The sequence below is a fragment of the Hyphopichia burtonii genome (genome assembly GCF_001661395.1).
Source record: "Hyphopichia burtonii NRRL Y-1933 unplaced genomic scaffold HYPBUscaffold_1, whole genome shotgun sequence".
Taxonomy (NCBI): domain Eukaryota; kingdom Fungi; phylum Ascomycota; class Pichiomycetes; order Serinales; family Debaryomycetaceae; genus Hyphopichia; species Hyphopichia burtonii.
Genome location: NW_017963728.1, coordinates 2,236,428 through 2,262,855, shown reverse-complemented (window position 1 = coordinate 2,262,855; position 26,428 = coordinate 2,236,428). Strand labels below are relative to the sequence as shown.

General features: G+C 34.8%; 14 protein-coding genes across 14 annotated transcripts; 6 read left to right on the top strand and 8 right to left on the bottom strand.

Moving 5' to 3' along the window:
- The first annotated feature begins 35 nt into the window (after positions 1 to 35).
- HYPBUDRAFT_181039 (uncharacterized protein) lies at positions 36 to 1,978 on the top strand. Its single transcript, XM_020222897.1, has one exon. It carries the CDS (start codon positions 221 to 223, stop codon positions 1,931 to 1,933), a length of 1,713 nt encoding a protein of 570 aa, XP_020079408.1. The 5' UTR covers positions 36 to 220; the 3' UTR covers positions 1,934 to 1,978.
- Positions 1,968 to 2,887, bottom strand: DOG1 (2-deoxyglucose-6-phosphatase). The gene has a single exon (XM_020220634.1). It carries the CDS (start codon positions 2,756 to 2,758, stop codon positions 2,024 to 2,026), a length of 735 nt encoding a protein of 244 aa, XP_020079407.1. The 5' UTR covers positions 2,759 to 2,887; the 3' UTR covers positions 1,968 to 2,023.
- Positions 2,888 to 3,079: 192 nt separating this feature from the next.
- Positions 3,080 to 4,580, bottom strand: HYPBUDRAFT_133599 (Zn(II)2Cys6 transcription factor domain-containing protein; the record flags this gene model as incomplete). Its single annotated transcript, XM_020219520.1, has 2 exons — positions 3,080 to 4,465; positions 4,518 to 4,580. 2 exons carry the CDS (start codon positions 4,578 to 4,580, stop codon positions 3,080 to 3,082), a joined length of 1,449 nt encoding a protein of 482 aa, XP_020079406.1.
- Positions 4,581 to 4,859: 279 nt separating this feature from the next.
- GUT2 (glycerol-3-phosphate dehydrogenase) lies at positions 4,860 to 6,909 on the bottom strand. Its single transcript, XM_020220633.1, has one exon. The coding sequence runs from the start codon at positions 6,890 to 6,892 to the stop codon at positions 4,934 to 4,936; it is 1,959 nt and encodes a 652-aa protein (XP_020079405.1). The 5' UTR covers positions 6,893 to 6,909; the 3' UTR covers positions 4,860 to 4,933.
- A 1,415-nt stretch (positions 6,910 to 8,324) lies between these two features.
- Positions 8,325 to 9,986, top strand: HYPBUDRAFT_103639 (uncharacterized protein; the record flags this gene model as incomplete). Its single annotated transcript, XM_020218286.1, has 1 exon — positions 8,325 to 9,986. One exon carries the CDS (start codon positions 8,325 to 8,327, stop codon positions 9,984 to 9,986), a length of 1,662 nt encoding a protein of 553 aa, XP_020079404.1.
- A 281-nt stretch (positions 9,987 to 10,267) lies between these two features.
- On the top strand, positions 10,268 to 11,692 carry HYPBUDRAFT_100919 (Imp2'p; the record flags this gene model as incomplete). Its single annotated transcript, XM_020218084.1, has 1 exon — positions 10,268 to 11,692. One exon carries the CDS (start codon positions 10,268 to 10,270, stop codon positions 11,690 to 11,692), a length of 1,425 nt encoding a protein of 474 aa, XP_020079403.1.
- Positions 11,693 to 11,857: 165 nt separating this feature from the next.
- On the bottom strand, positions 11,858 to 13,606 carry HEX3 (SUMO-targeted ubiquitin ligase complex subunit). Its single transcript, XM_020220632.1, has one exon. The coding sequence runs from the start codon at positions 13,534 to 13,536 to the stop codon at positions 11,917 to 11,919; it is 1,620 nt and encodes a 539-aa protein (XP_020079402.1). The 5' UTR covers positions 13,537 to 13,606; the 3' UTR covers positions 11,858 to 11,916.
- A 236-nt stretch (positions 13,607 to 13,842) lies between these two features.
- Positions 13,843 to 14,901, bottom strand: NOP1 (rRNA methyltransferase; the record flags this gene model as incomplete). Its single annotated transcript, XM_020222468.1, has 1 exon — positions 13,843 to 14,901. A coding segment is annotated over one exon (967 nt), but the record flags the coding sequence as incomplete, so codon positions are not given.
- Positions 14,902 to 15,638: 737 nt separating this feature from the next.
- Positions 15,639 to 16,918, top strand: HYPBUDRAFT_151699 (uncharacterized protein). Its single transcript, XM_020220631.1, has one exon. The coding sequence runs from the start codon at positions 15,676 to 15,678 to the stop codon at positions 16,852 to 16,854; it is 1,179 nt and encodes a 392-aa protein (XP_020079400.1). The 5' UTR covers positions 15,639 to 15,675; the 3' UTR covers positions 16,855 to 16,918.
- Positions 16,919 to 17,038: 120 nt separating this feature from the next.
- On the top strand, positions 17,039 to 17,828 carry HYPBUDRAFT_151698 (uncharacterized protein). Its single transcript, XM_020220630.1, has one exon. It carries the CDS (start codon positions 17,106 to 17,108, stop codon positions 17,544 to 17,546), a length of 441 nt encoding a protein of 146 aa, XP_020079399.1. The 5' UTR covers positions 17,039 to 17,105; the 3' UTR covers positions 17,547 to 17,828.
- Positions 17,829 to 18,182: 354 nt separating this feature from the next.
- Positions 18,183 to 21,051, top strand: HYPBUDRAFT_146681 (uncharacterized protein; the record flags this gene model as incomplete). Its single annotated transcript, XM_020219985.1, has 2 exons — positions 18,183 to 18,199; positions 18,258 to 21,051. The coding sequence occupies 2 exons, from the start codon at positions 18,183 to 18,185 to the stop codon at positions 21,049 to 21,051; spliced, it is 2,811 nt and encodes a 936-aa protein (XP_020079398.1).
- A 286-nt stretch (positions 21,052 to 21,337) lies between these two features.
- HYPBUDRAFT_93850 (uncharacterized protein) lies at positions 21,338 to 22,609 on the bottom strand (the record flags this gene model as incomplete). Its single annotated transcript, XM_020223915.1, has 1 exon — positions 21,338 to 22,609. A coding segment is annotated over one exon (1,272 nt), but the record flags the coding sequence as incomplete, so codon positions are not given.
- Positions 22,610 to 23,333: 724 nt separating this feature from the next.
- HYPBUDRAFT_101969 (sorting nexin 1) lies at positions 23,334 to 25,349 on the bottom strand (the record flags this gene model as incomplete). The annotated part of the gene is made up of 1 exon (XM_020218166.1): positions 23,334 to 25,349. One exon carries the CDS (start codon positions 25,347 to 25,349, stop codon positions 23,334 to 23,336), a length of 2,016 nt encoding a protein of 671 aa, XP_020079396.1.
- A 232-nt stretch (positions 25,350 to 25,581) lies between these two features.
- Positions 25,582 to 26,421, bottom strand: HYPBUDRAFT_146678 (SDR family oxidoreductase; the record flags this gene model as incomplete). Its single annotated transcript, XM_020219984.1, has 1 exon — positions 25,582 to 26,421. One exon carries the CDS (start codon positions 26,419 to 26,421, stop codon positions 25,582 to 25,584), a length of 840 nt encoding a protein of 279 aa, XP_020079395.1.
- Between the last annotated feature and the right edge of the window lie 7 nt (positions 26,422 to 26,428).

Here is a 26,428-nt window from a genome sequence, read left to right as displayed (position 1 = left end):
TCCATGTAGCTAATCGAAGTTAAAGTTGCAAATTTTGAAAAATAGACTAATCTTCGAATTGCAAAAAAGGCTGGTCAAAATTTGTGTTACGTTTGTCGCATTTTTTTTCTACAGCAAAAAAAAAAAAACTTTAAAAATGACCCCAGTATAAGTATATAAAGTCTTGCCATTTTGCTATTTGAGTATAATAGACAGCTGAGTAAAGAACTAGTTATTTACAATGCCGCCATCAAGTAAAATAAGATCGTTGAGGGAAGAGGCATTATCTGGGTCTTCGACCAGGTCTTCCTCTAGAGCAAGAACCCCCAATCCAGACGGAGAAGAGAACGGGTCCCTTGATGTTAATTTTCAAAGCATTGAAGAGTTATTGGCTAATAAGTTAGAGCATTTACAAAGTGTTCTTGGACTGTCAGATCTTCTGGAACATGAAAACAAAGATAAGAAGTTCGTCAATGATAACAAGAATGATCATAAGCAGCAGACCATTAGTGAATTGAATAAGTCAAGGATACAATCGGACCTGACTACGATTAATCAAATTATTTATTCATTGACACAATCGAGAACCGACGTTTCATCACAATCCCGTGAGTTGCTATTGGCTCAATTGTATCGTTTAGTGGTTACCAAACCAATCATTGTGTTTAACGAAGAACATGCAGGGACTAAAGAGTTTGTGTCTGAATCTAAAGTTGAAGAGTTAATTCAAAATTTATATGGTAGAAATTTCAGATCCGAAAGTGAATTCATCTTACTTTTCAGATCAATTATTGGATTGTTGTCCAGTGATTTAGAAGAATTTGGAGAGTTGGTATCAAGTCAATTATTTTCTTCCATTGAAAAGTTGATTCAAGATCAACCAACTGCTTCTGTAACTAATGATAACAAGGCTGGACTCATTAGTGGTTACTGTGGATTGTTACTCATTTTATATGCCGGTACATCAGCTTATGGAATCGATGAAAAAGTTAATTGGTTATTTGAATTAGCCCAAGGGTACGTTGAGAGTGCTCTCACTTTGAAAAGTCAATTGGATTCCGGTGATCGTGAGTATTCTACTTTGTTACACCAAGATCATGATAAACAATTGGTTAGTGAACAAGAACGTCAAGCAAACTCAGAAGGTTCGATTGCTATATCGGCTATACATGGTGTTGGTGTTTTGTTAACGTTATTACCAAGAGGTGACTTTTTAAATGAATTTTTAAGTGAATTAGTTCCAAAGTTAGTGGAAATCTTGGATAATGAAGAACATATCGATATCGCTAAAGCCTCAGGTAGAGTAATTGCGTTATGCTATGAACTTTATACTTATGATTCTAATGATGATATCGAAAATGAAGACGAGGAATATAACTATAATGCTCCTTATTATGAACAAGCTTCATTAATTTCAATATGTAACCGTTTAGCCAATTTATCATCTAAAAAGATTGGTAAAAGGGATAGACATGAAACTCATTCTATCTTTAGAGAAACCCTTAATACAATTGAAAGTTATACTGATGCGAAGAAAAGAGAAGAAATTTACAAAAGATCACCAGAAGGTATTGAAATTTCCCATACTTTAATAAGCTCAACCCATATCAAATTAGCTAAATCAAAATCATTACCAATAAATAGTTGGTTTTTATATTTTAGACTACTTCATTTAAAATGGTGCTTTGGTTTCGGTCTTCATAATCAAATTGTGAGTAATGGTGACATCAAACAAATATTGAGAGAACCAACCACGGAATATCAAGATAAATACAATTTTGATCCTAATGATAATTCCCTTGAGTCTGGTGGCTATAGATCAATTGATGCTAGAACTGATAGTGAACGTTTTGCTAAAACCGATAAGAAAAGATCAAATGATTTAAGGAAAGCCAGAGTCAATAAAGTAACTGAAGAAATGAATGACTTACATTTATTCGAAAAAACAAAATAAACTTTTTCTTAATTACTAATATTTATTATGATAACTTTATATCAATATATAATTCTATATCAATATATAATTCTATATCAATATATAATTCTATAAAACTTTCAATGAAATTTCGATTGAACCTTTATGGTCATTAATCAAGCGTACTTGACTTAAGTCTTCAATAACGTAAGTGGCACCAGCATCAAGAAGAACTTGCTTCGAAAATGTAGTCGCAATTCCAACGACGACAAATTTACCATTGACCCCAGCCTTGATTCCAGTGGGGGCATCTTCAAAAACAATTGCTTGTTTTTCCTCTGGAGTTCCCTTCTTAGACTTAACCAACGTATGGAAGGCCTTCAAATATCCTTCAGGGTTTGGTTTCCCATCATTAACGTCATTCGCAGTAATGAACACTGTTGGCTTAGTAACACTTGGAAACACTTTTTCAACCCATCCATGAGCTAATTTAAAAGTACCAGACGTTACAATTGCCCACTGTTCATGATGATTCTTGTTGATTTGTTCTAATAACTCTGTAGAACCATTCACTGGCTTAGCAAAATGTCCATAATTAGTGACAATACCTTGTTCAAAATTATTAATATCTTCAGTCGAGCTTGCAAAATAAGGGAAGTATCGCTTAAAAATCTCCGAAGTTCGTGATCCATGCGAGGATTTCAAAAACGTTACTGGATCAAGCGGTGGCAATCCTTTTTGGTTTTCATTATGGGCCTTGATTACATCATGCCAAGTAGCCTCAACTGCTTCATTGGAATTGACTAAAGTACCGTCAAGGTCAAAAAGTAAAAAGTCCGTATTGATAGTTACTGTTCCTGGCATGATTTAGGCCGATTGTGTATACTTGATCTTTGGTCTCTAGACAGACCATCAGCATATGTCAGCCTATTTATATTTCAGAGAATTTCTGCGTTTTAATCTCCAGACACAGATCCTCGGAATCAGTCCTCGTTTGGGTAATCTCTCCTAAAAAAAAAAAAAAAATATATATATATATATATATATACATGTTGCAAATGTTATTCTGAATTAGTCATGATATATATTTCATCGACAAAAGAGTTTATTTATAGATTTAGTTAAAGGTTAGATGCAAATAAAACAGTGAATTGCGGTTATTGATCAAGTCCAATCGTAGTACTCTTAGAGATGAGTAACCTCTTTTTCTGGATCAAAACTTCTAAGCAATTCGTAATCTCCGTAATCGATTACTTTACCTTTTTCGATAACGATCTTATAAAAACATTGTTCGAAATGGTCTAGGGTATAATGTTGAGCATACCAGTTAATATAATCAGCCCACATGTTTTGATAATTGTAAATTTTGAAGCTCGTGTATGAATTCAAGCATGAATAGACAAACAAGATTTTCAAAGCTAAATAATTTCGGTCACAGGCTAAGTTATAAAATTCCTCAGATACGAGCAAAGTCCAGGTGAATATTGGAATTGGATAGTTCAAGTAAATAGCCACCTGCATGCACGTCTTCAAGTTATCGATTGAACTTTCAATTATATTTGACTCATAACTTATACTAGAATAATACTGTAATTCCTCCTTTAATTTTTCAATTAAGGGTATTTTCTGTTTATTTGCAGCTTGATCTTTATTGGATGAAAAAAGCATTAAGTCTTTGAAAGGCGTTTCCAAAACTCTATCAAAACAATCGTTCCTAGAATTCCTCAACCTAAAACAAATTGACATGAAGTCAGTATTTGAGCTACTATCTCCAACTTTTTCTCCATCCAAATCTATTAATGGAACCAACCCATGAGGATGGACCCCAAGGAAAGCGAACATAACATTACTTGCTAAGAACAACTCAACGCATTGGAAGGTGTTTGAAGGATCCACTTGAATTGAACTAGTAAGGTCATTTAGGGTGGATAAGAAATAATTCGATGTTTTATAGAAAAGATTTTGCTCAGTTGAGATTTCACCAGTTGCAAAAAAATTATCAAAAAAAGGGTCTTTGCTATCCTCTTCATCAACAGAGGTATTGAGGATTTGTTTTTCATTATAAGTTCGACTGGGTCTTACTCCATGTTGGAGTTTGGATATTCCATCATCGATTCTTTTAATATCAACTAAATCACATAACGGCCATAAGTTGATACAACTAAATGCAAAAACAGCTGATCTGATAAGTTTAGAACCAGTGAAATAAATTGGCACCTCTTGTCTCCAAACTCTATCAACTCCACTATTCATATCAAATGAGAACATTGGAATACAGTGTGCGTGAAAGAACTTCAAAAGTCTTAATTCGAACCTGGTTATTTCTAGATTTCTTGCAAGTGATAAAAATACCATTTGCGATCTGAGATCAGGCAAACATAAACTTTGCATATCTGAATCAAGTTCGTGTAATTGATTTGGTGTTGATCCATTAGAGATCATTGATGGACTTGAAGTCATCGACGATAACTGGGATATCCCTGATAGACTATCACTAGAGACCTCATTCGGATACACACATTCTCTGCGTGTATGAAGACAGTATTCACATACTGGTTTACCTTCGTTACACTGTATTTGTTAGTAAAGGATATCTTGATAAATATCACGAATCTTCACGTACTTTTATTTTCAACCGTTTACAATTGACGCATCCATTTCTAGATCGCCTACCTCGGTTTCTCATTACATTCATCGTAATATCGGTAAAGCCAAAAAGAATAAGTGAAAGAAGTTGTGAATAAAAGACGGAAACTTCTTATCGAAGTAGCTTTTCTATTAATATATATTTTTTTTTTCAATAGTGCGGCACAGCTCTCAATAAATACAATACATAGTACAAGAGAAGCTAGACTAATCGTGGCTTATTAAATTTTTTTTATTAAGACATCATTACATAAAACTGATAAGAATATATATATAAAAAATCTAGAATAATTAAACAAGCTATTTTAGCAGTTTTGATTTTTTTTTTTTTTCAATATTTTCGATCATTGCAAATTCCACTCAGGAAAGCATTTTTTTGAAAACTCGAGTTGTCTATTGAACGGTAAATTGTTCAACATCGAATCTCTTTGGTGAAATACCCATTTGGCCAATGTATTCTTTAGCTTCTTTAGTTAATTTAGCAGTAGTTTCATCATCCCAGTTAAATTCTTGTTTCATGATTTCAACAACACCATCAACAGCAGTTAAAGCTTGTCTAGCATTCAAGAAGGCTAATCTAGTTCTTCTAGCCAAGAAATCAGCTGGGGTTCTAATGTATTCATATTTCAAAGAGTATTTCAATTCAGCAATGGTGAAAGGTTCATCGAAAGATTGGTAGGACAAGTTGTTTTCAGAAGAAGCTTCAGATTCAGAAGGATGGAAATTTTTAGTAGCGGCCAAAGTGATTGGTAATTTGTTAAAATCAGATTGAGTGTATAATTCTAAAATCAAAGCGGATCTTGAACCATAGTTGTGAGATAAATGTTTAGCTAATTTGAGGGGAATTTTATATTCATGAATTAATCTAGCAGAATAATTCTTGGAGTAGTCTTCACCACCAGCTAAGATGATCTTATTTGTTTGACAAGGTAATAATTGCTTATTACGGCCGTCAAAGTTGTAATCTTTAACCAAGGTATCAACAGTTTCTTGAGCCATTTCTCTATAAGTAGTCCATTTACCACCAGAAATAGTTAATAAACCAGTTGGTGATTTAGTAATTAAATGAGAACGAACTAAACCTTGGGTAGAACCAGCAGTTGGATCAGTACCTTTTGGAACAGTAGCAGGATCACGAACCAAAGGTCTAATACCAGACCAAGCACTTAAAACATCTTCTCTTTCAACTGGGAAAACAATATATTTTTGTAATTCTTTCAAAATATCTTGAATTTCTTCTTCTAATGGAATTGGATTTTCAGGAACAGATTTTAAAGGAGTATCAGTAGTACCAGCTAAAACTTTACCTTGCCAAGGTAAGAAAAACATGACACGACCATCAGCAGTAGAAGGATCTAATAAACCCATATCTCTTGGACAATAATATTCAGGTAAAACAACATGAACACCACTTGAAGGAACAACCATACGAGGAGCTTCTGGTTTCTTTGGAGGTAAACCTAGAGGATCTTCATCCATTTCTAATAATTTATCAGCAAAAGGACCAGTTGCATTAACAGTAGCGGTAGCTTTAATATTGAATTCTTCACCAGTTTCACGATTTTTAGCACGAACACCAATCAATTTACCATCTTCTTTTAATAATTGCAAAACTTCCATATAATTCAAAACAGTTGCACCATTATCAATAGCAGTAATTGCCAAGGTAGCATTCATTCTAGCATCATTAAAAGTACCATCATGGTAAACACAGGTGGCTTTTAAATTCGAATCATCCATCATTGGAGCAATAGCACTAGTCATTTCTCTACTGAAAACAGTAGAATTTCTTAAATTTTGATGACCAGCAAACCAATCATACATTTTACAACCAATAAAGAAATAAGGAACTTGCCACCATTTATAAACTGGAATCATAATTGGTAAAACTGAACATAAATGAGGAGCAGTTCTTAACATATTACCACGTTCATTCAAAGCTTCAATAACCAAATCCAATTGAGCTTTTGATAATTGGAAAATAGCTTTTTCTAAATAACGAACACCACCATGGGCCATTTTAGTGGATTTGGAAGAAGTACCTGAAGCAAAATCATTCTTTTCTAACAAACAAACATTTAAACCTCTAGTGGCAGCATCAACTGCAGTCCCAGTCCCAGTAGCACCCCCACCAACAACAATAACATCAAATTTGGGAGTAGCCTTAACTTTTTCTAGTAATTGTTCTCTAGAAGGAGGAGTTTCCAACTTCTTTCTCAATGGTTTATAAGAATTTTGTAAATTTGGACTCACTGGAGGTTTAATGAAATCAAGATAAATGATACCTCCACCAACTACGGCAGTGGTCGCTAATGTAGCCTTACCAAAGACTGATTTGAAAAATCTCGACATTAGCAGATATAATACAAAAAATGGAAAAATAGAAGATAACTAACAAAAGAAAAAAAAAATAAATAGAAAAATAAACTAAAACTAAAACAAAAATCTATCCACCTCGATCGAATAATATTATAAAAACACAAGTCTATAAAGAATAACCTGCTGAAAGGTAAGAAGAAAGATGTAAGTTGAAAAAGAAAAGTCAAAGATTAAATTTGAAAATTTTATTTAAAAAAAAAATTTCAGATGAAGAAATTACAATCTTTATATGTAGTGTAGCAAATTTAAAAGCTGGAAAATTAATTAACCATACAAAACAAAAATAATCATTTCTCAAACAAATCCAGCACACTTATTTGTTGAAATCAAATACTTGCTGGTGTACGCCAGGGAATTAAGACCAACTGGCAGTGTAGCAAAGGTTAACAGCAATGCGTGTTCAAGTTAGCGTTGCTCGAATGACTGGGACGATTCTCGTGATAATCTTTTGCGACTATTACAATTCTTAACTACAATCACTCAATCACCTTTGCTTAATGGTGTAACTTATCACAATCCCAGACCTAGGACTAGCGACAGCTTCTTATGATAGTCGTTAGTGCAGCGGGTCAACGGATACTGACGGAGTCCACCTTTCCACTTGCCTCGGTTGATTGCTCGGTAGGAAATTAGGTTTGCGGGTTGTGAGTACCGCAACCTGCAGAAAACAAAAAAACACACGTGCACCACGCTTTTGCACCCGTACATGTGAGACATCGGGGACCGAAAAAAAAAAAAAAATACTGGTATCAATTACCTAAAACGTACGTGTTTGTGGATGAGCGGTATTGCAATGTGATAGATCATATTGGAAAATCCCACTGACTTCCCCGATTAACATAAATAGAGCTGGTTTTCCCTTGATTCTTTGAAGAGTATAATTTGGGCCATAGATTGAACCAGCTTACTTACACAATTTAGTGCACAGTTAAGATATTTACAGTCAAGCTGTACCAGTAAGTACCACTTTTATTTAACTAGCAAGCGAAACACTTAAGCTTCATTGGATATATGCACAAGATAACAGTGAAGGGCCCTCGTCATTAAAGTAATATGATAGTTGACTGTCGCGTGACACCAGCCAGGCACAATAGTTCATATTATGTGAGATGATACCTGAACTAATTGGATGCTCAGTGATCACTTGGATACGTCACCTATAAAATATTTTAGTGCTTCCCTTCCTGCAAATGCTATGAGAATAATCAGTAGAACGGTTCATGAAAGTTAGGGAACTGGATTTTGCAGCCAGTTGGAGTTCCGGTATCCACCCTCGGCGGAAGCCTCGGTTGTGCCCGCTCCCCCGGAGACCGGGTTTCCCAGCTTTTTTTCCACACTAGAGTGGAAAAATCATTAAAACTAGTACGCTATCATTACTTCAACGTCAGCATTAATGAAATAGAACATGGATCAATTAACAGCTCATCAAAAATCTCAAGTCGATGAGTTCAAAGCCCTTACCGGGTTACTGGAAGAAGAAAAAACTGAAGAGGTAATCAAATTATTGACCATTAATGATTGGAATTTGAATAATTGTGCCATAAATTACTTTGATAATGGATTTGAATCAATAAATGAATCAAGTCACCAACAAGAGTCAAATCAACAACAAGAATCTCACGATTTTGAAAGATTTGATCATGAAAACACTTCTTTACATCACAGAACTGGCTCGAGTAACATGAATTTACAAAGTCAAATGTTACTAGATGATTTCTTACCAAGATTACCGAAAGCACCTAGAATATCAAATAATTGGACATTTGAATTGGGTATTCATAAATCGATAAAAGATAGTATGACGAATGAAAAACAAGTTTTCGATGAAGAAAAATCAAAGACAAAATCACCAATTACTTCAATTTGGTTATTTTTATTGATTATACCAAAAACTTTATTACAAATGATTATTCTGTTTTTGAAATATTTCCTTGGTTTAGGAAATACAATTTCGACAGTTAACAAATTCCCCAATAAGTTTAAATATGATAATTATGAAGAGGATTACAAAATGATAACTAATCATGAAGTTGAAAATTATAATTTTTTTGAGAATGATTTCAATTCAGTTCATGAAAGATGCCAAAACAATTTTGAATGGTTATTAGTTATCTTAGTTAATGATAATAAAGACACTCAAGCTTTCCATCAAAATTTATTGGAAAATCCAAAATTTAATAAATTATTCAATAAACTGAATGGTGTTTTTAAAGAAACTTGCATTTATACTAATAACATTGATAAAAACCCAGAAGCTTTCGAAGTAGGCTCAACTTATAAAATAAAAAAATTACCTTATATAATGTTAATTGGGAACGTTACTAATAATTCTTCAATTATGTCATCAATGTCAATCACTTATAAATCGAACATCTCAAATAATTACTTATCCGATACTAAAACAACAAGTGATAAGATTTTGAAAAATTTAAATAAATTATTAGAAAATTTCAATCCTCAATTAATTACTAAAAGAATTGATAAACAAGAAATCGAACTAAGTAGAATAATTAAGGAACAACAAGATTCTGCATACTTGAAGTCAATGGAAAAGGATAGATTGAAAAAACAGCAAAAAGAAGACGAAAAGTTGAAACAAACTGAATTACTCAATAACCAAAAAACTCACGATAATTTTTTAATTCATTTAATCCAGTCAAATTGGTTTAAGTTTAAAAATGAATCTTTAGATGGAAAAACTACCAAAATTGCAATCAAATTACCAAACGGTAACCGTTTAATTGAAATTATAAATTTAAAAATCAACTTGATTGATCTTTATTTCTATGTCGAATGTAAATTATTTACAATCGATTTACTAAATAATGAATCTTTAGAGTTACAAAATAATGATGATGCCTTAACTTACATAAATAATTTACAATCGGAAGACGACTATAAAGGTATTGATTTTGATGAATACTTGAAAAAATTCCCCTTCAATTTTGAATTAATTCAACCTTTCCCCAAAAAAATCTTTGAATTTAGCGATACCTCAATTGAACATATCCCTGAATTGAAATCTGGGGGAAACTTATTAGTGGAATACACCGATAACGATGACTAATTAGATACCTTAAATTGCACGATAATCAGTAATGATTACTTGGTACGCTATTTATAACTGTAGACATAGCCTGGTTGCCGAAAGCTAACTCTTGAGGATGTGGTACTAGTATATACATTTTTTTTTTGCATTAACTATAAACTGTAAAACATGCTAAACGAATATTTGCGGGTTACTCCCCCGTCTTGGCCAAGGCTGACCGGGGGAGGATAAAACTATTCACGCAATTAAAAAAGCTGAAATAGCTGAAGGAATTATCAACTACAAGATATAGTATTGCAATGGCTAGTCGTCAATCTAGGTTAGAGGCTGAAAAGTTGGCCATTATCCAAAAATCCATGTCAAATAGGGGACGCTCAGTTTCCCCATCAAGATCTGGAAATAATAGCAGATCATCCTCAACCCTGGACGAAAGATTTAATAAAGATTTGAAATGGTCAATAACTAATCATGACCCACTGGAGAGATTGAAGAGAACCAGCAAGAACGGTGACAATAGTCGTGAAGATGATGAAGATAATGATTTTTGGGATAATGAAGTGAGTGAAGAAGAACATATTAGTGATGATGATGATAACGAGAAATTTCAATATGACGACACTGGGAATATTTTACCAAATTATGCATGTCACGATGAAAAAATCAATGAGATATCGTCAATTCTTGAAAATTCAAATTTGAATGATCGATCAACAGTTAGAAAATTAGAACAATTGACAGCTCATGAACGGGGGTTTGCAAATGCTAAATCTACTGGTAATTCAGTAAATGAAAATCTATTGAAGAAGTTAGAAACAGATAAACAGGCCCTTACTGGTAATGAAGAGTTGGATTTGTTAAAAACTGATCAAGATGAAAAGTCAAGAAAACAAAAGTTGGAAAACTATTCGAATTATCGTAAAAAAATTGTTGACCAAGAGAATGAAAATTTGAAAAGTAATGATCCAAATGAAGTTGATCCAGTTGATAAAGAAAGTTCTCCTGAATCAGATAATAACAAAGAGTATATGATTCCTTACACCTCTGCTGTCGAAGATAAGTTGGATTCAGAATTTGCTTCAAAATTGAATGAGACCATCAAAGAAGGGGAAATTGATTCGAATAAAAATCAATCAAGAGTGATCCAAACTATAACCCGTGGTAATTTTTTTCAACTTATCAATCCAAAGGTTAAACCAAAGATGTTTTTAGTTTGTATGGATTTTTCTCCGGAATCAATTTTTGCATTAGAATGGTGCCTTGGTACGGTTTTGGTTGACGGTTCAGTTTTATTTATTGTTTATGTTATCGAAGAAAATGATACTAATCACCACTTGAAGGGAAATACTCTAAATGAATCTAGCAGAGAAAATTTCCGTATTAATATGTTAAATAAAGCAAAACAACAAGTTTTAAATTTATTAAAATTAACAAAGTTACAAATTCATATAGTTATTGAAATAATTCATCACCCAATTCCAAGACACTTGATCATTGAATTAATCGACAATTTACAACCTACCTTGGTTGTGGTTGGTTCAAAAGGTCAAAGTGCCATTAAGGGGGTTTTATTGGGTTCATTGTCTAATTATTTGGTTACTAAATCAACAGTTCCTGTTATGGTTGTCAGAGAAAAATTAAAGAAAATTAATAGATTTAAAAGTGGTTCTTCTATTTTCTCTAATAATATCAAACCATTAACTTTATCAGAAGCTAGAATTGATTAAAGTTTTAAATTTTGGTGATTTTCATTATATTTACTGTGTTTCTTTGGGCTTGCGTTTTTTATCAAGTTGTTTCTTTTCAATTCTCTCTCTCTTTTTATGAAAACAAAAAGCAAAGTAAGTGCTTTTAATTTATAGTAATACGATATAATGATTTTTTTTGCATTAGTTTACGTAAAATCATTTTGATTTCACATTGATATATTACATACATAAGTTTTACATGTTCATAAATATAATTCTTGAAAATTATTTTTCCCACCTTTGACGAATTGTCTTCCACAATCTTCTGCTGGACACTTTCTAGGTGCTGTTATAAGTGGGTTATCAATAGTAATATCACTACGTTTATTCTTCCGACCATTTCCTCGATCTTTATTAACTATATTCTTAACACAGCGACCACAGAATAAATGTCCACATTTTGAAGTAAAGACTCGTTTCAGTAATGTTCGATCAGTTTCAAAACATTGTTTAATACAAAACCAAGGAGCTTGAACATGGGAATGTTTTGAAAATTCAGCTAATTTTAAATCCCATTGAGGGTTTGGCTTGAAGGCTTCAGGTATACCTTCTCCTAAAGTTATCCCACAAAGTTCACACATTCCATTTTCATCTGGTTTAATATTATTTGAATACCCTTTCAATTCATTCTTGGCCACTAATTTTTTATCCTCTAAAGCTTTTTTATTATAAGTGTTTTCAGATTGCAATCTTCTATCCATTGCGGTTTCATTGTCACGCTCAATTCTTTCCATGATTGAACCTTCAACTTGATCGGAATCTCTGAAAATCATTAAACCGCCTTCAAGGGATCTATGAGTATGTGCATAAGGCGGTATCAAGGGAAATTCAATTTGATTGGATAGCTCTTCGAGGATCATATCAGGTAATTGGAATTGTTCATATTGGTTTTCATTTGCTCTATTGAATCTACGAGAATGTAATGTGCTTGTATTTCTACCACGAACTCCACGTCCACGAGTTCCACGTCCACGGCCACGTAAACTATTACGACCACGGTTATTCCCTTGGCCGAATTGAAAACGGATGAATGCAGGGTTAGGAGCAGGTTGTTCTCTTTCTCTTGGGCGACTAAAATAAGGATCATCATCTTCAAATATTCCAAGGGGAGTTTCAATCTGCCGCATTATGCTTTGTCGAAATATCTCGCCATCAGATAGTATCGGAGGATTTTCAACTTGAGGTAGGTAGCGAAGAGCTTGTCGAGCGGGCCTTTGTCCAGTGATTTCGATTTCATCATCTGAATGGTTACTTAATCTCCTCCGGACATTACGACCTTGAATATATTCTATTGGTGAACCAGGCCGTATATGTCCTCTGGTGGGAACATCATTGGACTCTTCATTGATTGGTACTGGTATTAGCAGTGGTTCTATGGTATTAGAGCCTGTAATCTGAATGTCATTATCGTTTATATCGTTGTCATTATCATTATCGTTGGTATCATTGATTACAATCACATCATTACTATCATCTTCCCTTCTATAATCACTGACATTCACCCTACTTTCCGTATCGGCATCATCATCCGAAATCTCGATAATGCTATGGTGGCGATTTGTATGGCCATCTGATGGCGGTAGTGTCTCATCGTTTGATATCGAAGCTTCCGCAATACTGGGTATACCAGCAGACTCAACTCGGTTGGTTTCGTCTTGTTGACTGGAGGGAGCGCTTTCTTGCTGTCGTATATCTGTTTCATCAATAGCTTCTGGTACTTTAGATATGCTTCTAGGAGAGGTTGGTTCTTGATTTTGGTTTCGATTACCGTGCTGATCATCGGATGCTCCATCCGGGTTAGGCCCAAGTCTAGTATTATCCATTTTTTTCCGGGAATTTCAACCACTGACGTTTCCAAGGGCAATTTCCGTTCCTTTATGAATAGTCAAGCACGGAAAAGAAGAAGCAGTAAAGAGAAAATTAGAAAAAACTTAGTATAACTTATGTATATCAATAAACTATCATACTGTTTAGATAGTAACATCTATAAAGGACGGCGTAGTGTACTAACCGAGTCTGTAAAGAAAAAAGAAAAAGTAGAGTTTCGAAATGTACGGAGGTCTTACTAATTAAAAAAATAACAAATTTATTAAGATAAAATACATGAAACGAAATATAGAGTTAATACCAATTTTAATGAGTAAGAACAGTCTTAGTAGCTAGAGATGCTTTGAGAGTTTGTAAAAATGCTATGGGGAGAGTTAATTGGGGATCGAAGGGATTATTTTTTCAAACCACTTCTGACATAACGACCAACAACAATACAATGATCTCTTTCATAAGGTTCTAAAGTTAATTGTTCTAAAGGTTTAATTCTTTCTTCTCTTAATTTTTGAACTTCTCTTGCGAAAACGGTTTCAGCGTCAACGGTAGAATCAATACAGTTAGCCTTAATGGAGATAACAACGGTACCTTGATCTTTTAAGAACATATGAGAGTTTAAGGCAATAATACGAGCTTGATCTGGTTGAGCAACATCGGCAAAGACAGCATCAACCATACCAATCAACATACGGTATTTTTGAGGATGACGAGCATCATCAATGATTGGAATGACATTTGGTCTCTTTTTAGCCATACCAATTAATTCTCTACCTGGTCTATGAGAGAATTCAACAGCATAAACTAAACCTTCTGGACCAACAACATCAGCAACGTGAGAAACTGAAGTACCGGAAGCAGCACCCAAATATAAAACTTTTTTACCTGGAGCAATACCTAATTCATCAATACCACCCATAATACCAGCAGCCAATTTAGATCTGAAAGGATTCCAAACACGGTATTCAATCTTGGTTGGAGCAGCACCTTCTTCTTGAGCAGGTTCTTCAACAGAGATTCTTTTTTCACCGTAGACTGATTCACCTGGAGCAGTGTTTCTGGTAACTAATAAATCTTCTTTACCTCTGGCAATGAAGACACCAGCATGTCTATGAGGTTCAATGACAACTTTAGCACCACCTCTGGCACCACCTCTGGCACCACCACGGCCACCTCTGGCACCACCGCGAGCACCACCTCTGGCACCACCACGAGCACCACCACGAGCACCACCTCTGGCACCACCACGGCCACCGAATCCACCACGGCCACCACCTCTGGCACCACCACGGCCACCGAATCCACCACGGCCACCACCACGGCCACCTCTGTCAGAACCTCTACCTCTTGGAGCACCGAAAGCCATTTTGTACTTGTATTAACTTGAGTCTATTGATAAACGAATATAAAAAATAAGATCCTACTACTTATTCTTTATAATTACCGAAGTTAATAATGATATACTAGAAAAGAAAATAGTTGTGAAAAAATTAATGCTCTTCTCATACCCTGCGATGGAGTTTTTCATTTTTTTCACAAATTTTTTCTCCCTGCGAACACCGGGTAACCCCTGCTTATGTAAGAATTTGGCCTTTTTTGTATGCGTTGGAAACCATTTTTGACGCACCATCGCCTAAATTTACTGGTGGTGTATGGGTGTAATGTTTTTTGCAGTCTTTTTTGCAGTCTTTTTGCAATCAAAATCACTTATGTGGGGGGATAAGGACCAACAACAACCACACTAACGCAACATTTGACAATCCTGCTCAAGGTTCATGTATAGGATACAACAAGGCGGGGGTTCCCAAGACTCTTCGAGGAAGTCTGAGCAACAAGCAGTGGTTCGGGGCTATAAGATGCCCTATCAAGTTGCCTTTGTGCCCATGCCTTCTCTATGGACTTTCCACAATCTATCCATTAGCCAATACACTGGGACTCAACCGTTGCACTTGTGGTTGGAACTGAATAACTTCGTAGAAACGGAAGTTGGTGGTAGTGGGAAAAAGTGTGCCGTGCACACAAGGACCCACTAGAGGAATTTTTTACTTAAACCAGACAACAAAGGGAGAAGTAAAACATGGCGATAACTATTTAAATATCTAGAAGATTCGCAACAGACAAGTCTAACAAGTATAAGCAAGATGGCTTGGGGGGTCTATGGATATAGGGCCTTGCTCGTTGTGGGAACGATTTTGTCGGGAACGTCGAATTCGTTGTTCACGAAATACCAAGATAACCAATGCGTTAAGTACTGTGACGATCCAGCCAAGCTGAAGGACTTTAACCAGCCTGCTATCCAAACTCTCCAGATGTTCATGGGAGAATTGTCGGTATTCTTAGTGTATTATGCTATATACTTATCATCTTATGCTAAGAAGAAGCGAGGATATGAGGCGATAGAATCAGACGAACCAACTAGAACGGACACCGATGATCTTTCATTGATTGAAAGCTTGAAGTTATCGGTTCCATCCATTTGCGACTTGTGTGCAACCACCTTGATGAACATTGGGTTGTTTTATACCCCAGTGTCAATATATCAAATGACCAGAGGGTCTATTGTATTGTTTGTTGCGATTTTATCGGTATTATTTTTGAAAAGAAGAATCACTCGCCTTGAATGGATATCTTTGGTGACAGTGACTTTGGGGATTGCCATTGTTGGCTATTCGGGATCTAGGTCTTCGGACGAAAGTTCAGCTACTGTTACTTCTCCTGGAGAATCAGCATTGGTGGTTTTCGGTATTTCTTTGGTTATCGCGGCAGTTACTTTCCAGGCAATACAATTTGTATTCGAGGAATATATACTAGCTGAAAAATCAATTATCCCTTTGAAGTTAGTCTATATTGAAGGTTTCTATGGTTTTTCAATCATGCTCATCACCTTGATCGTACTTAACTTCATTGTTGGTAGTTTGCAACCCAAAAGCAAATTCATCGACTCTCCTTTCAACTTATCTGAGTCCTTACTGCAAACTTTTTCATCAAAACAAATAGTGATGTCTTCTGTTCTTATCATGATTTCCATTGCATCTTTTAATTTCTGTGGTATTTCATTAACTCACGAATTGTCGGCCACGGCAAGATCCACCATAGACACCTGTCGTACGTTAATGGTATGGCTTCTCGCATTAGTCATGGGCTGGGAATCTTTCCATTTATTACAATTCATTGGATTTGTGATATTGGTATTTGGTACTCTTTGCTTCAATGGAGTGTTGAGACCAGAAGAATGGAGCTGGGTTCCTACCTTTTTGAAAACTCCCGGTTCCCATGAACGTTTGATAGACGTAGTAGATGAACAAATTGAAAGAATGTAGCTTTCACAAGTATCTACACCATAAATAAATTGCACCCAAAATATATATATATGAATATGTACACCCGTACACCTACGTGTAGTGTCACTACCGAATATCTGTTCGCCACTGGTAGTAAAAGAAAATGAAAGATAAAAAACCAACTAGATAACAAGATACTCATTATAAACCAACTCTAATCACAATGGTATGTGGACTTACACTAGTGATCGGACATCGAATCATAATACTAACTGCTACTTCAATAGTCAATGAGAATTGTTCCAGACAATAGTCATCAATCATCAATAAATAGTACTAAATATGGTGCACCAGCAGAACATGCACCAGGTTTACAAGATATTTTGAAAACCCAAGAAGGGCCTTTGAATATGGCTTCCAAGATCAATAACCGTCATCCATTAGAATCAAGAATCAACAATTGGGAATCAACTCAACAACAAACTCAATTAGAAACTTATAGAAGAATCTTTGGTGCAGGAGAACCAATCAAAAGAACCATGGATTTGGAAATCGTCGATGCTACCGACTTCAAACCTTCAGTTTTGGGTGGATCCGCAAACATTCATAAAGATATCTTATTAAATAAAGATGCTAGCGTGGATTGGGATGACATATATAAAGGTGGCATTGAGTCCGGTAACAACGTTAAAGATTTCCATACCGAAATGGAAAAGAAAATGGGTATCTGAATACCTTCCCCAATTGTATTTATAGTATAATGCACGTCAATGTTAACCTGATATTTCGTAAACTATACCCTAAGTTGATTTGAAGGTTTTACAAACTCCTCCAACCAACTTCACCAATTTCTTCCTCATTCTACGAACCTAGCCAATTTTTAACCAAATCTCCCCAAACAAGCTCTCAAGCTCTCAAATTCTCATCTTATCATCTCTATCTTTACTTAATCCCTTGCTAAACCTCTTAATTATGATTCCCAACTGCGTTTTGTGTATTGGTGTGTACTAACCTCGTCGTTCTCATTGAAGAGGAAAATTTTTTTTTTTTTTTAGTGAGAGATCGTGAAAATTTGTTCAGTAGAGGGCCAGATACAAATTCCATTGGGCTTATAAAACTTTTCAAAGTGGAATCTTTAATTTAAAGTTTTATTCATTTCTCAAAGAATCATCGAATTTTGACAAAAGTCACTTGCATTGATCCAACTCTTAACTTAAATCGTCTTTTAATTGTTCATTATAGCATATTACTAGAGTTTCTTCTTTCATATTATATTATTTTGAAGACCTCGATTTTTATCATCACTAAATTAAATATAATAAAACAAAACTTCAAAAAAAACATATTTGAATTAAAGAACATATAAAATGTCACAAACTTCTTGGTATGTATCATCGTTTAAGAAGATTCATTGATTTTATATACTAACCAAGTTTCCATAGGACTCGCAAATCGCAACTTTCAGATACTTCGAATACTTTAGACAATACAGAAGTTCCACTGCAAGATCAGCCAGCTAGTGGCTATTACAATCCTTCGGGTGTAATAATCCCCCCTAACAAAGGCAGCAAGCATTATTCAATGGATGAAGTCTTCAAAGTTTGGTATGATAATAAAGAACGTATTTTAAATACTATTTCTTCAAATTCAGTAACCGAAACAGAAAATTACAAAGTATCAGAACCGAATCAAATTTATCATTTAGACTTGCAAAATTTGAACTCCGAATCTACAAAAGAGACTCCCGTTACTTCGCAATCTCCTAAACAAAATGCAAATGATTTGAATGAATCTTTAGCCAATTTATCTATTGTTGATCCACCGAATCAAACCTTAAATGGAGCTGCAAATGAACCAGTTAGGTCTTCGCAAGGACCTCCTCCGGGTATTTTCCCCAAATCTGATAACCCTGTCTCGAGTAATCCCATTTCTGAAACTCCCCTTTTGCATCCATCTCAAATTGAATGGTTTTATTTAGATCCTAGTGGTAATGAACAAGGTCCTTTTAATGGTAGTATGATGCAGGAGTGGTTAACTGATGGCTATTTGAATCTCGATTTGATGATTAGAAGAAAAGAAGAGGGCCAATTTCAAACTTTAAAACAACTATGTGATAGCCTTGAGAATTACATTCAACCTTTCCAAGTCCCACTTCCTGATTTAAGTTACGCTAAAGCCAACGATGTTTCACACATGTCTGTTCAGAATCCAAATACTGCTCAACCTCAAACTCAGCAATTTGATCAATTCCAAACTCCCCAAAATACAAGAGGACTTCATCAACCTCCACCGCCTCCACCTCAGCAACAACCCTCATTACCTTTTGGAAACCAGCATCCTTCTCAATTTCATCAATTTTTGTCTCATGGACCTGGTAATCTTGGTGCTGCCAACATGAGATTGAACACAACAATGGGTTCCCAGTCTAATTTATTTGGTAATGATTTCATGTCACCTCAAGATCCTTTCAGCGCTACTCCTTTGTCTTCTCTGGCAAACCCGGCTTTTACCAACAATCAGTTTGGTATCGATGCCGTGAATCCTAGTGGTTTGGGTAGTTTTAATCAACCTTTGTCTAGTGGATTGCATATGCCATCTTTATTACAACAGCAAATCCAAAGTCAACAACAACCAGTTCTTTCCAGGGCTAATAGTGGTTGGGGTATTGATCCCTCAAGTGGATTCATGGGCAGTACACCAACTACACCAGTAAATGTTAGCCAACCATTAGCATCTCAATTGACTCAACCAGCACCTTTATCTCCATGGATTTCGGCCGCTCAATCCCAGTCTCGAGTCAGTTCTCCTTTTGTTCCTTCTTCAAACTTACCTAGTAATGATAAAATAGAAACGAACAGCAATTCAGTAAATTATCCTAATACTAATCACCAACATGTTGATGATCATGTATTAAACCAAATTCATAATTCAGTTACTGATATCTTAAGCGATGGTGAAGACCACAGCTCAAATAATTTACCAGTAAAACTGGATCAAATTTCCCAACAAATTCCTGAACCAGTTCCTGAGCCGAAACCTTTCTCACAACCAGTTCCTGAACCAGTTCATGAATCAATTCCTGAGCCAGTTAATGAACAAACCTCTGGTTCAGTCATTGAACAACAACAGCAATATCAACAACCAGGGCATCCAAGCCAACAAGAACAACAAGAACCATCAAAACAAGGTCAACAAGATACTCCTAAACAATCTGTTGAAACTGAGTCACCAATCCAAGAACTTCAAGCCTCCAAATCTAAAGAAACTCCATCTATTGAAAACTTGAAACCTGCATCTCAACCTCAACAACAGTTGGCGCCTTGGGCAGCAGCTACTGTTAAGACTGAATCTCAAAAGAAACCAACTTTAACCTTAAAAGAAATTCAAAAATTAGAAGCTGAAAAATTAGAAAAGCAAAAACAAGAATTAAGAAATGAAAAAGCTGCTGCCGTTGCCGCTGCTGCAAGACAATTAGCTGAAGAAGAAAAGCAACAACAATTGTCCGAGAAACCAGGTTTACCAAAGACATCAAGTTGGGCAACTAATACTAAACCAGTGGTCGCTAAGAAAACATTAGCTGAGATTCAGAAAGAAGAAGCAGAAGCTGCTGCTAAGGCAAAAGCCAATTCAGCCGCCGCAGCCATTGCAATGAATAATTCAACATCAATGAGTAGCTCCACAAGTAAGCAATCTTTTGCAAATGCCGCCGCTAATTCTGTTTCAAAAGATGATGGAGCTTGGACTACTGTTACATCTAAAAAACAACCAGTTACTACTAAAAAACCAACAACACCAGTTATTACCAATAATTCTATCAAATCGTCCCCACAGTTATTAAGATCAGTTTCGGCCTCTAAATCTAATGTTCCAACCAATACTGTTGACTATAATGGAATCAGAGAAGAATTTTTAATCTGGGCTAGATCGAATATGACCAATTTATACCCAACTGTTTCCAAAGACGATTTATTAGATATTTTCATCACTTTACCAACTAATCAAGATTCATCACAATTAATTGCTGAAACCATTTATAGTTCAAGTGCTATTATGGACGGTAGACGATTTAGTCAAGAATTTTTGAAAAGAAAAAGCAAGGTTGACCAAACTATTGGGGCTAGTGATGATCTTGATTGGCAAAGTGCGATTGTTTCAAGTGCTGATAAAGTTTCAACCGTTGATGAGAATGGTTGGAGCACCAGTGTCAAACCTAAGAAGAAGGGTAGAAAACATTGAGTTAATACATGTTGTTATTTTTATAGTTTATATAGTTGAATTTTGTTGTAATATAAATCTTTATTAGATATATCGTAGGATTCGTGAAAATAAATAGAAAAGAATTAACTATGAACTAATGACTAATGACTGTTGAATGCATAATAAAATAAACGAAGCATAGTGATCTAATGCAAAAAAAAAATATATGACTAATAGTAATTTAAGATGGATGCGAAAACTAAACTTTCAAAGAATTGATATCATCTTGTAAACTGGAACAAGATGCCCCCACATTGTCGAGATTATCATAATTGATATCGTTTAAGATTCTTTTGATAACGGATAAATTTTCCTTTGGTATCATCAAGATACCAGATCTTGCCATTGATAAGTAATTCATTTCAAATTGTAAATCTTGGGGAAAATTATTGATAATTTTACTTGCCAAACCAGCAACTATACCGGTTGAATCAAGAGGTAACTTCGCCAAGTCAATTGATATAGGTATAATAATATCTTGGGTTGATCCAATTAAATTTGAAGAATCAAAACCTAAAGCCTTACGAGTCTTTTTAGATTTTGGTAAAACCAAAGAGATCTTATTGATCGAAGTTCTGGTAACAATGAAGTAATCAGGGATTGAATTGGTTGATAAGATTTTTATAGTTTTATTAATGGTATTAATTGATTCACCGGTTCTCGCTCCAGTCAATAATAGATTTATTTTTGAGTTAACGACTGGCTTTATATGACAATCATGGAAACTTTTAAAGATAGACGATTCTAAATCCTTATTGATTGGACTAACCAATTGGTCGGTCAAATTTATATCGGGGATATTTGAAATATAACTATTTGAATTTTCAGAAAACTCAAAATTTTTTTGAGTCAATATATGAATAACTTTTTCTTTAAAATTAACCGGGATTAAAACAATATCACAATAGTGACTTGAAATAAAAAATAATGGAATGTTATTTTCACTTAAGGGTCTTGTCAATTCCAATATCCTTAAACTATGATTAAAACTACCATCACTATCGATTTGTAAACTAATAAACGATTCTTTAATAAGTTTAACATCATCGTATTCAAGAGACTGACATATCTTTAAAGCATCAATAAAATACTCATTCATAATACAAGTTGAGCATATGATGGTACATTCAATAGGAGTAAATCCGATATGAAAAAAGTGATTGTCGTCATCAATTTCTGAATCATCACTTTCAGTAGAGGGACTTGAAAATGGTGACGATTGTGAATCTTCACTAGTAACTTTGCTCGAGTTATCAATTGCTTTATGATTCAAAAGATCCTTGGATGATCTTCTTTGGGTTGGAAACGGAGATGGCTGTTCATCAATCGAGTCATCCTTGGATGACTCAACCTGATCCTCTTCATCATCATCACTCTCACTTTCACTTTCACTCTCACTGTCAGAATCCTCTTCAGCATCCTGATCAGCTTCATGGTGAAGCATTTGCAATATAGGGCTTAAAAAAACCCAATACTTGGATCTTGGAATAGAGAGTATAGACAATCTTGTAGGATTCAAATGCACTTGACTATTCATTCTAGAGCGGCTGCAATGGTCCAAACATACATACAGATTACAATAATCTAGACAAAAAGAAACAGAAAAGCAGGCCAATGGCACAATATATATATATATAAACTAATAAAATTGATTGAAATTATTGAAATAATTGAATATTAAAAACCCTAGTGAATCATTGATCTAAAAAAAAAAAAATAAGAATAATAAAATGTATGCGGCACTAACTACGGTGAATCCCCTCAAATGTTCCTTACCGATATATGCTCTTACACTTTAATGCTTAAATGATAGGTGGCTTTTACTTATCGGTTGACTTGTATTGCCAGGTTAATGGACAAGTTGCTCTCGGGTCGACGATATCACCTGGAGAAATCAAAGCAAGTAGAATCATAGTTGAGTTGACTCTGTTATTACGGTTACTACGTTTTCAAATCAATTAGTTACTATTTTTTCGTATTGTTTTCTGCCATGTGCGCCTTATCCATTACCGTTAGTAACCGAGTCCTTGAGTCATGGCTCATCACGAAATGTCACTATGCTAAGGTAGCCATTTGTCTTTAGTAGCTTTATTAGACTATAAAGTGAGTCATCCTATGTACTGTAAGTTATCCTGTAATACTTGGTAAGGTAGAGGTGCACGGAGCAAAGCGGAGGGAATGTTGCGGAGCTTCACGGAAAGGACAAAGAAAGATTCATTTGAAAACTATGTACGGAGGTTTCTGGTGTGCGGAGGTTTCATTTAAGCAGCTGCTAAATTTTGGCGTTCATAAAAGGTTTCCCATAATTCAATTGCTTCCTTTTGGGCTTCGATTGAGCTTTCAATGAATATTTCGACGCTATTTCTGAAGTCGTCGATTCTTTCGATTTCGAAATTTTCTAATTCTTCTTTGATCGTTTCACTTATGTTATTAAAATTTTTTTCATAAATTGAAGTCTTTTGTTTTAACTTATCAACTTCAAACGATAATTGATTTATTTTATCAATTGAAGATTTATATTTTTTATTCAATTTATCTAATTGACTTTGTTTTTTATTTAATTCAGTTTGGAAATTATAGTATTGTTGGTGAATTTTCAGTCTAGTTTCAAATGTAAATTTAATGGATCCGATAATTCTCAAGTATTCTTCAATTGTAAAGCCCAAAGTCAATTGATCTTGTAAATTAATTCGATCTAAATTTTCTTTTAATTTTATTTGAACTTCGCTAAATGAATTTAATAATTCACTGGTAATTTTACTAATTTCGAAAGTTGATAATTCTTCAATTGTTATTGATATTTCATCAATTACTCCAATCATTTCTAATCTTTGATTACCAATTAATTCTAAACTTTTATAAAAATTCTTCAAATTGTATTCCATATCTTCAATATATGTTTTTTTATTAGTAAAATATTCATCAGGTTCATTGATTTTATTAGACATTGAAAAAAATGAACTCATGAATCCTCCTCCACTATTCCCACCATTTCCAACTATTGGTGCCACAACTATATCTTCATTACCATTCTTATTAGAATCACCATCATTATCTAAAAACTCATTATTTTGCATTGATGCCCCCAGTCCACTTAATCTTTCTCGTTCTTTACTTTCATTGATAAAATCTTCAGACGTTAAAAACATCATGAAATCATCATCATAGTATAATTTTTCAATATTAGCAATCTTATTTAACATTTTTTCTAAGGATAGTCTTCTATTCTCAATGAAATTTTCGTTAAATCTTCCTATGTATGTTTGTTTGGCCGGTGGTGGTGGAATAATCTTACCAGGGTGGTTATTTTGTAATTGATGGTATATCCATCTGAAATCTTTATATCTTCTAGTTACTAATATTTCATCTTTATCAAATTTTTTCCATCTTTCATCATTAGAATTCTTGATTCGAATCTTAATTGAGTACACGATATGAGCAGTGGTGATATCGCCAACTTTCATTGGATCGCCAACGGATATTTCAATTAGAGGATTAAATTTACTTCCTTCCTTTTCTTCATTGGTCTCTTTACTTACCGTATTTTCAATCTTTTTGGGTTTTGATAAGTTTTTCAATCTCTCCTCGTCGGATATTTGTGGCACATCATACAATGGTGCATTTGCTTCATGAACTAATTGATCAGCTTTAGTATTCGATCTTACTGATGATTTATCATTTGATATCGAATCATCTTCAGTCTCATTATTCCCTAACGGTCCTGCTGATAACGGTGGCTCTATGTTATTTTCATTTAAATGTTTACTAACGGTTTTGGAATTATATCGTCTGATTCTAGGTACTTTAAATTTCCCGTTCTTCAATTGATTTGCCCTCTTTGGTGATCCTTGTAATTCTTCGATATTCTTATTATCATCATTATTGATCTTTATCGGGCTGTCTTTATCATTGAAAAGTGAATCATTTACATTCACTTTCTTGGGTGATGCTATAAATGAATTCTCTAATTCGTTTTCTTCTGATCCATTGGTTAATTCAGTTATTAAATTTTGTTTATGTTCTTTTCTTTCTTCTTTACGCAAATCATTCAATTGATCTTGCTCGGGATCGTACTCTTCTGCCTGATTCCTTTCTCCATCTTGACTTTGTTTGTCTTGTTCTTCTTCTTGGTCTTCTGCATTTCTATCATCAATAGATAACTCGTTAAATTCATTATTAAAACTAGGCAAATACGACGACGTCAAATTGGTGAATGCAGGTTTATTGGGTGATATTACATCATCCCAATGTGATGCAGTCAAATCATCTTGATCCATGGTTAATCCAGCAAGTAATTACTTGAAAATTCCTTATAGCGTGTTAACTATCTTGTTAACTAGAAACGAAAAAGAAAATTCACCAACAAAAAGGGGAGGACAAAGCTAGACAAAAAAACTCCGTACAACTCGCGCGATAGTATTTTTGAACGCAGTTACTTCAAACTAAGTACTTTCATTACGAGAATCAACCGATGGTTGCAATTGATATGTATATTAATTACTACAAGTATTATGGAGCACAGTATCCACCGTCCACCAAGATGGATGTACCGGTGGTGAAAGTGGAAGCGTCAGAAGCCAAATACAAATAAGCACCAACCAATTCTTGAACTTCTGCTTCTCGTCCTAGAGGGGTCAACTGCCACCATCTTTCTTTCTGTTCTCGGGGAACAAAATTACCAATTTCTGTTTTAATATAACCAGGGCTGATGGCATTGACTCTAGCAAAAGGAGCCCATTCAATAGCCAAGGACTTTGCTAGATGGATGCAAGCTGATTTAGCAGTATTGTAAGGAGTTTGTAATTGAGGAACGTTAACTATATGACCAGACATTGAGGCAGTTATAATCAAAGAACCTTTACCATTTTTCTTAAAGATTCGACCTACAGTTTTAGCACAATAGTAAACTCCATGTAAGTCTAAATCGATAATTTTTTTCCAACTATCCCAGCCTTTGACTTCGATGCATTCACCTTCGGTCCAAGGAATACCGGCATTTGCAACAAATATATCAATTGACCCAAAATCCTTCTCGATCTGAGAAATGACCCGTTCAACCTCATCGGGTTCATTGATATTGCATTTGTAAGCTCTGACCTTGACGTTGTATTCTTTGGATAAGGCCTCAGCTTTTTCTTCTGCTGGATGGGAATTGTACCAAATTGCAACGTCTGCACCTGCTTGTGCATAGGCTTCAGCCACGGCAAAACCAATCCCACTGGAAGATCCAGTGACTGAGGCAACCTTGCCTTTCAATGAGAACAAGTCAAAGACATGGTTTTTTTTGGGAGGACCTGGCCTTGGTAATGGACCAACGGCTGGATTGATAAATGATTGTACTTCAGGCATTTTTAAA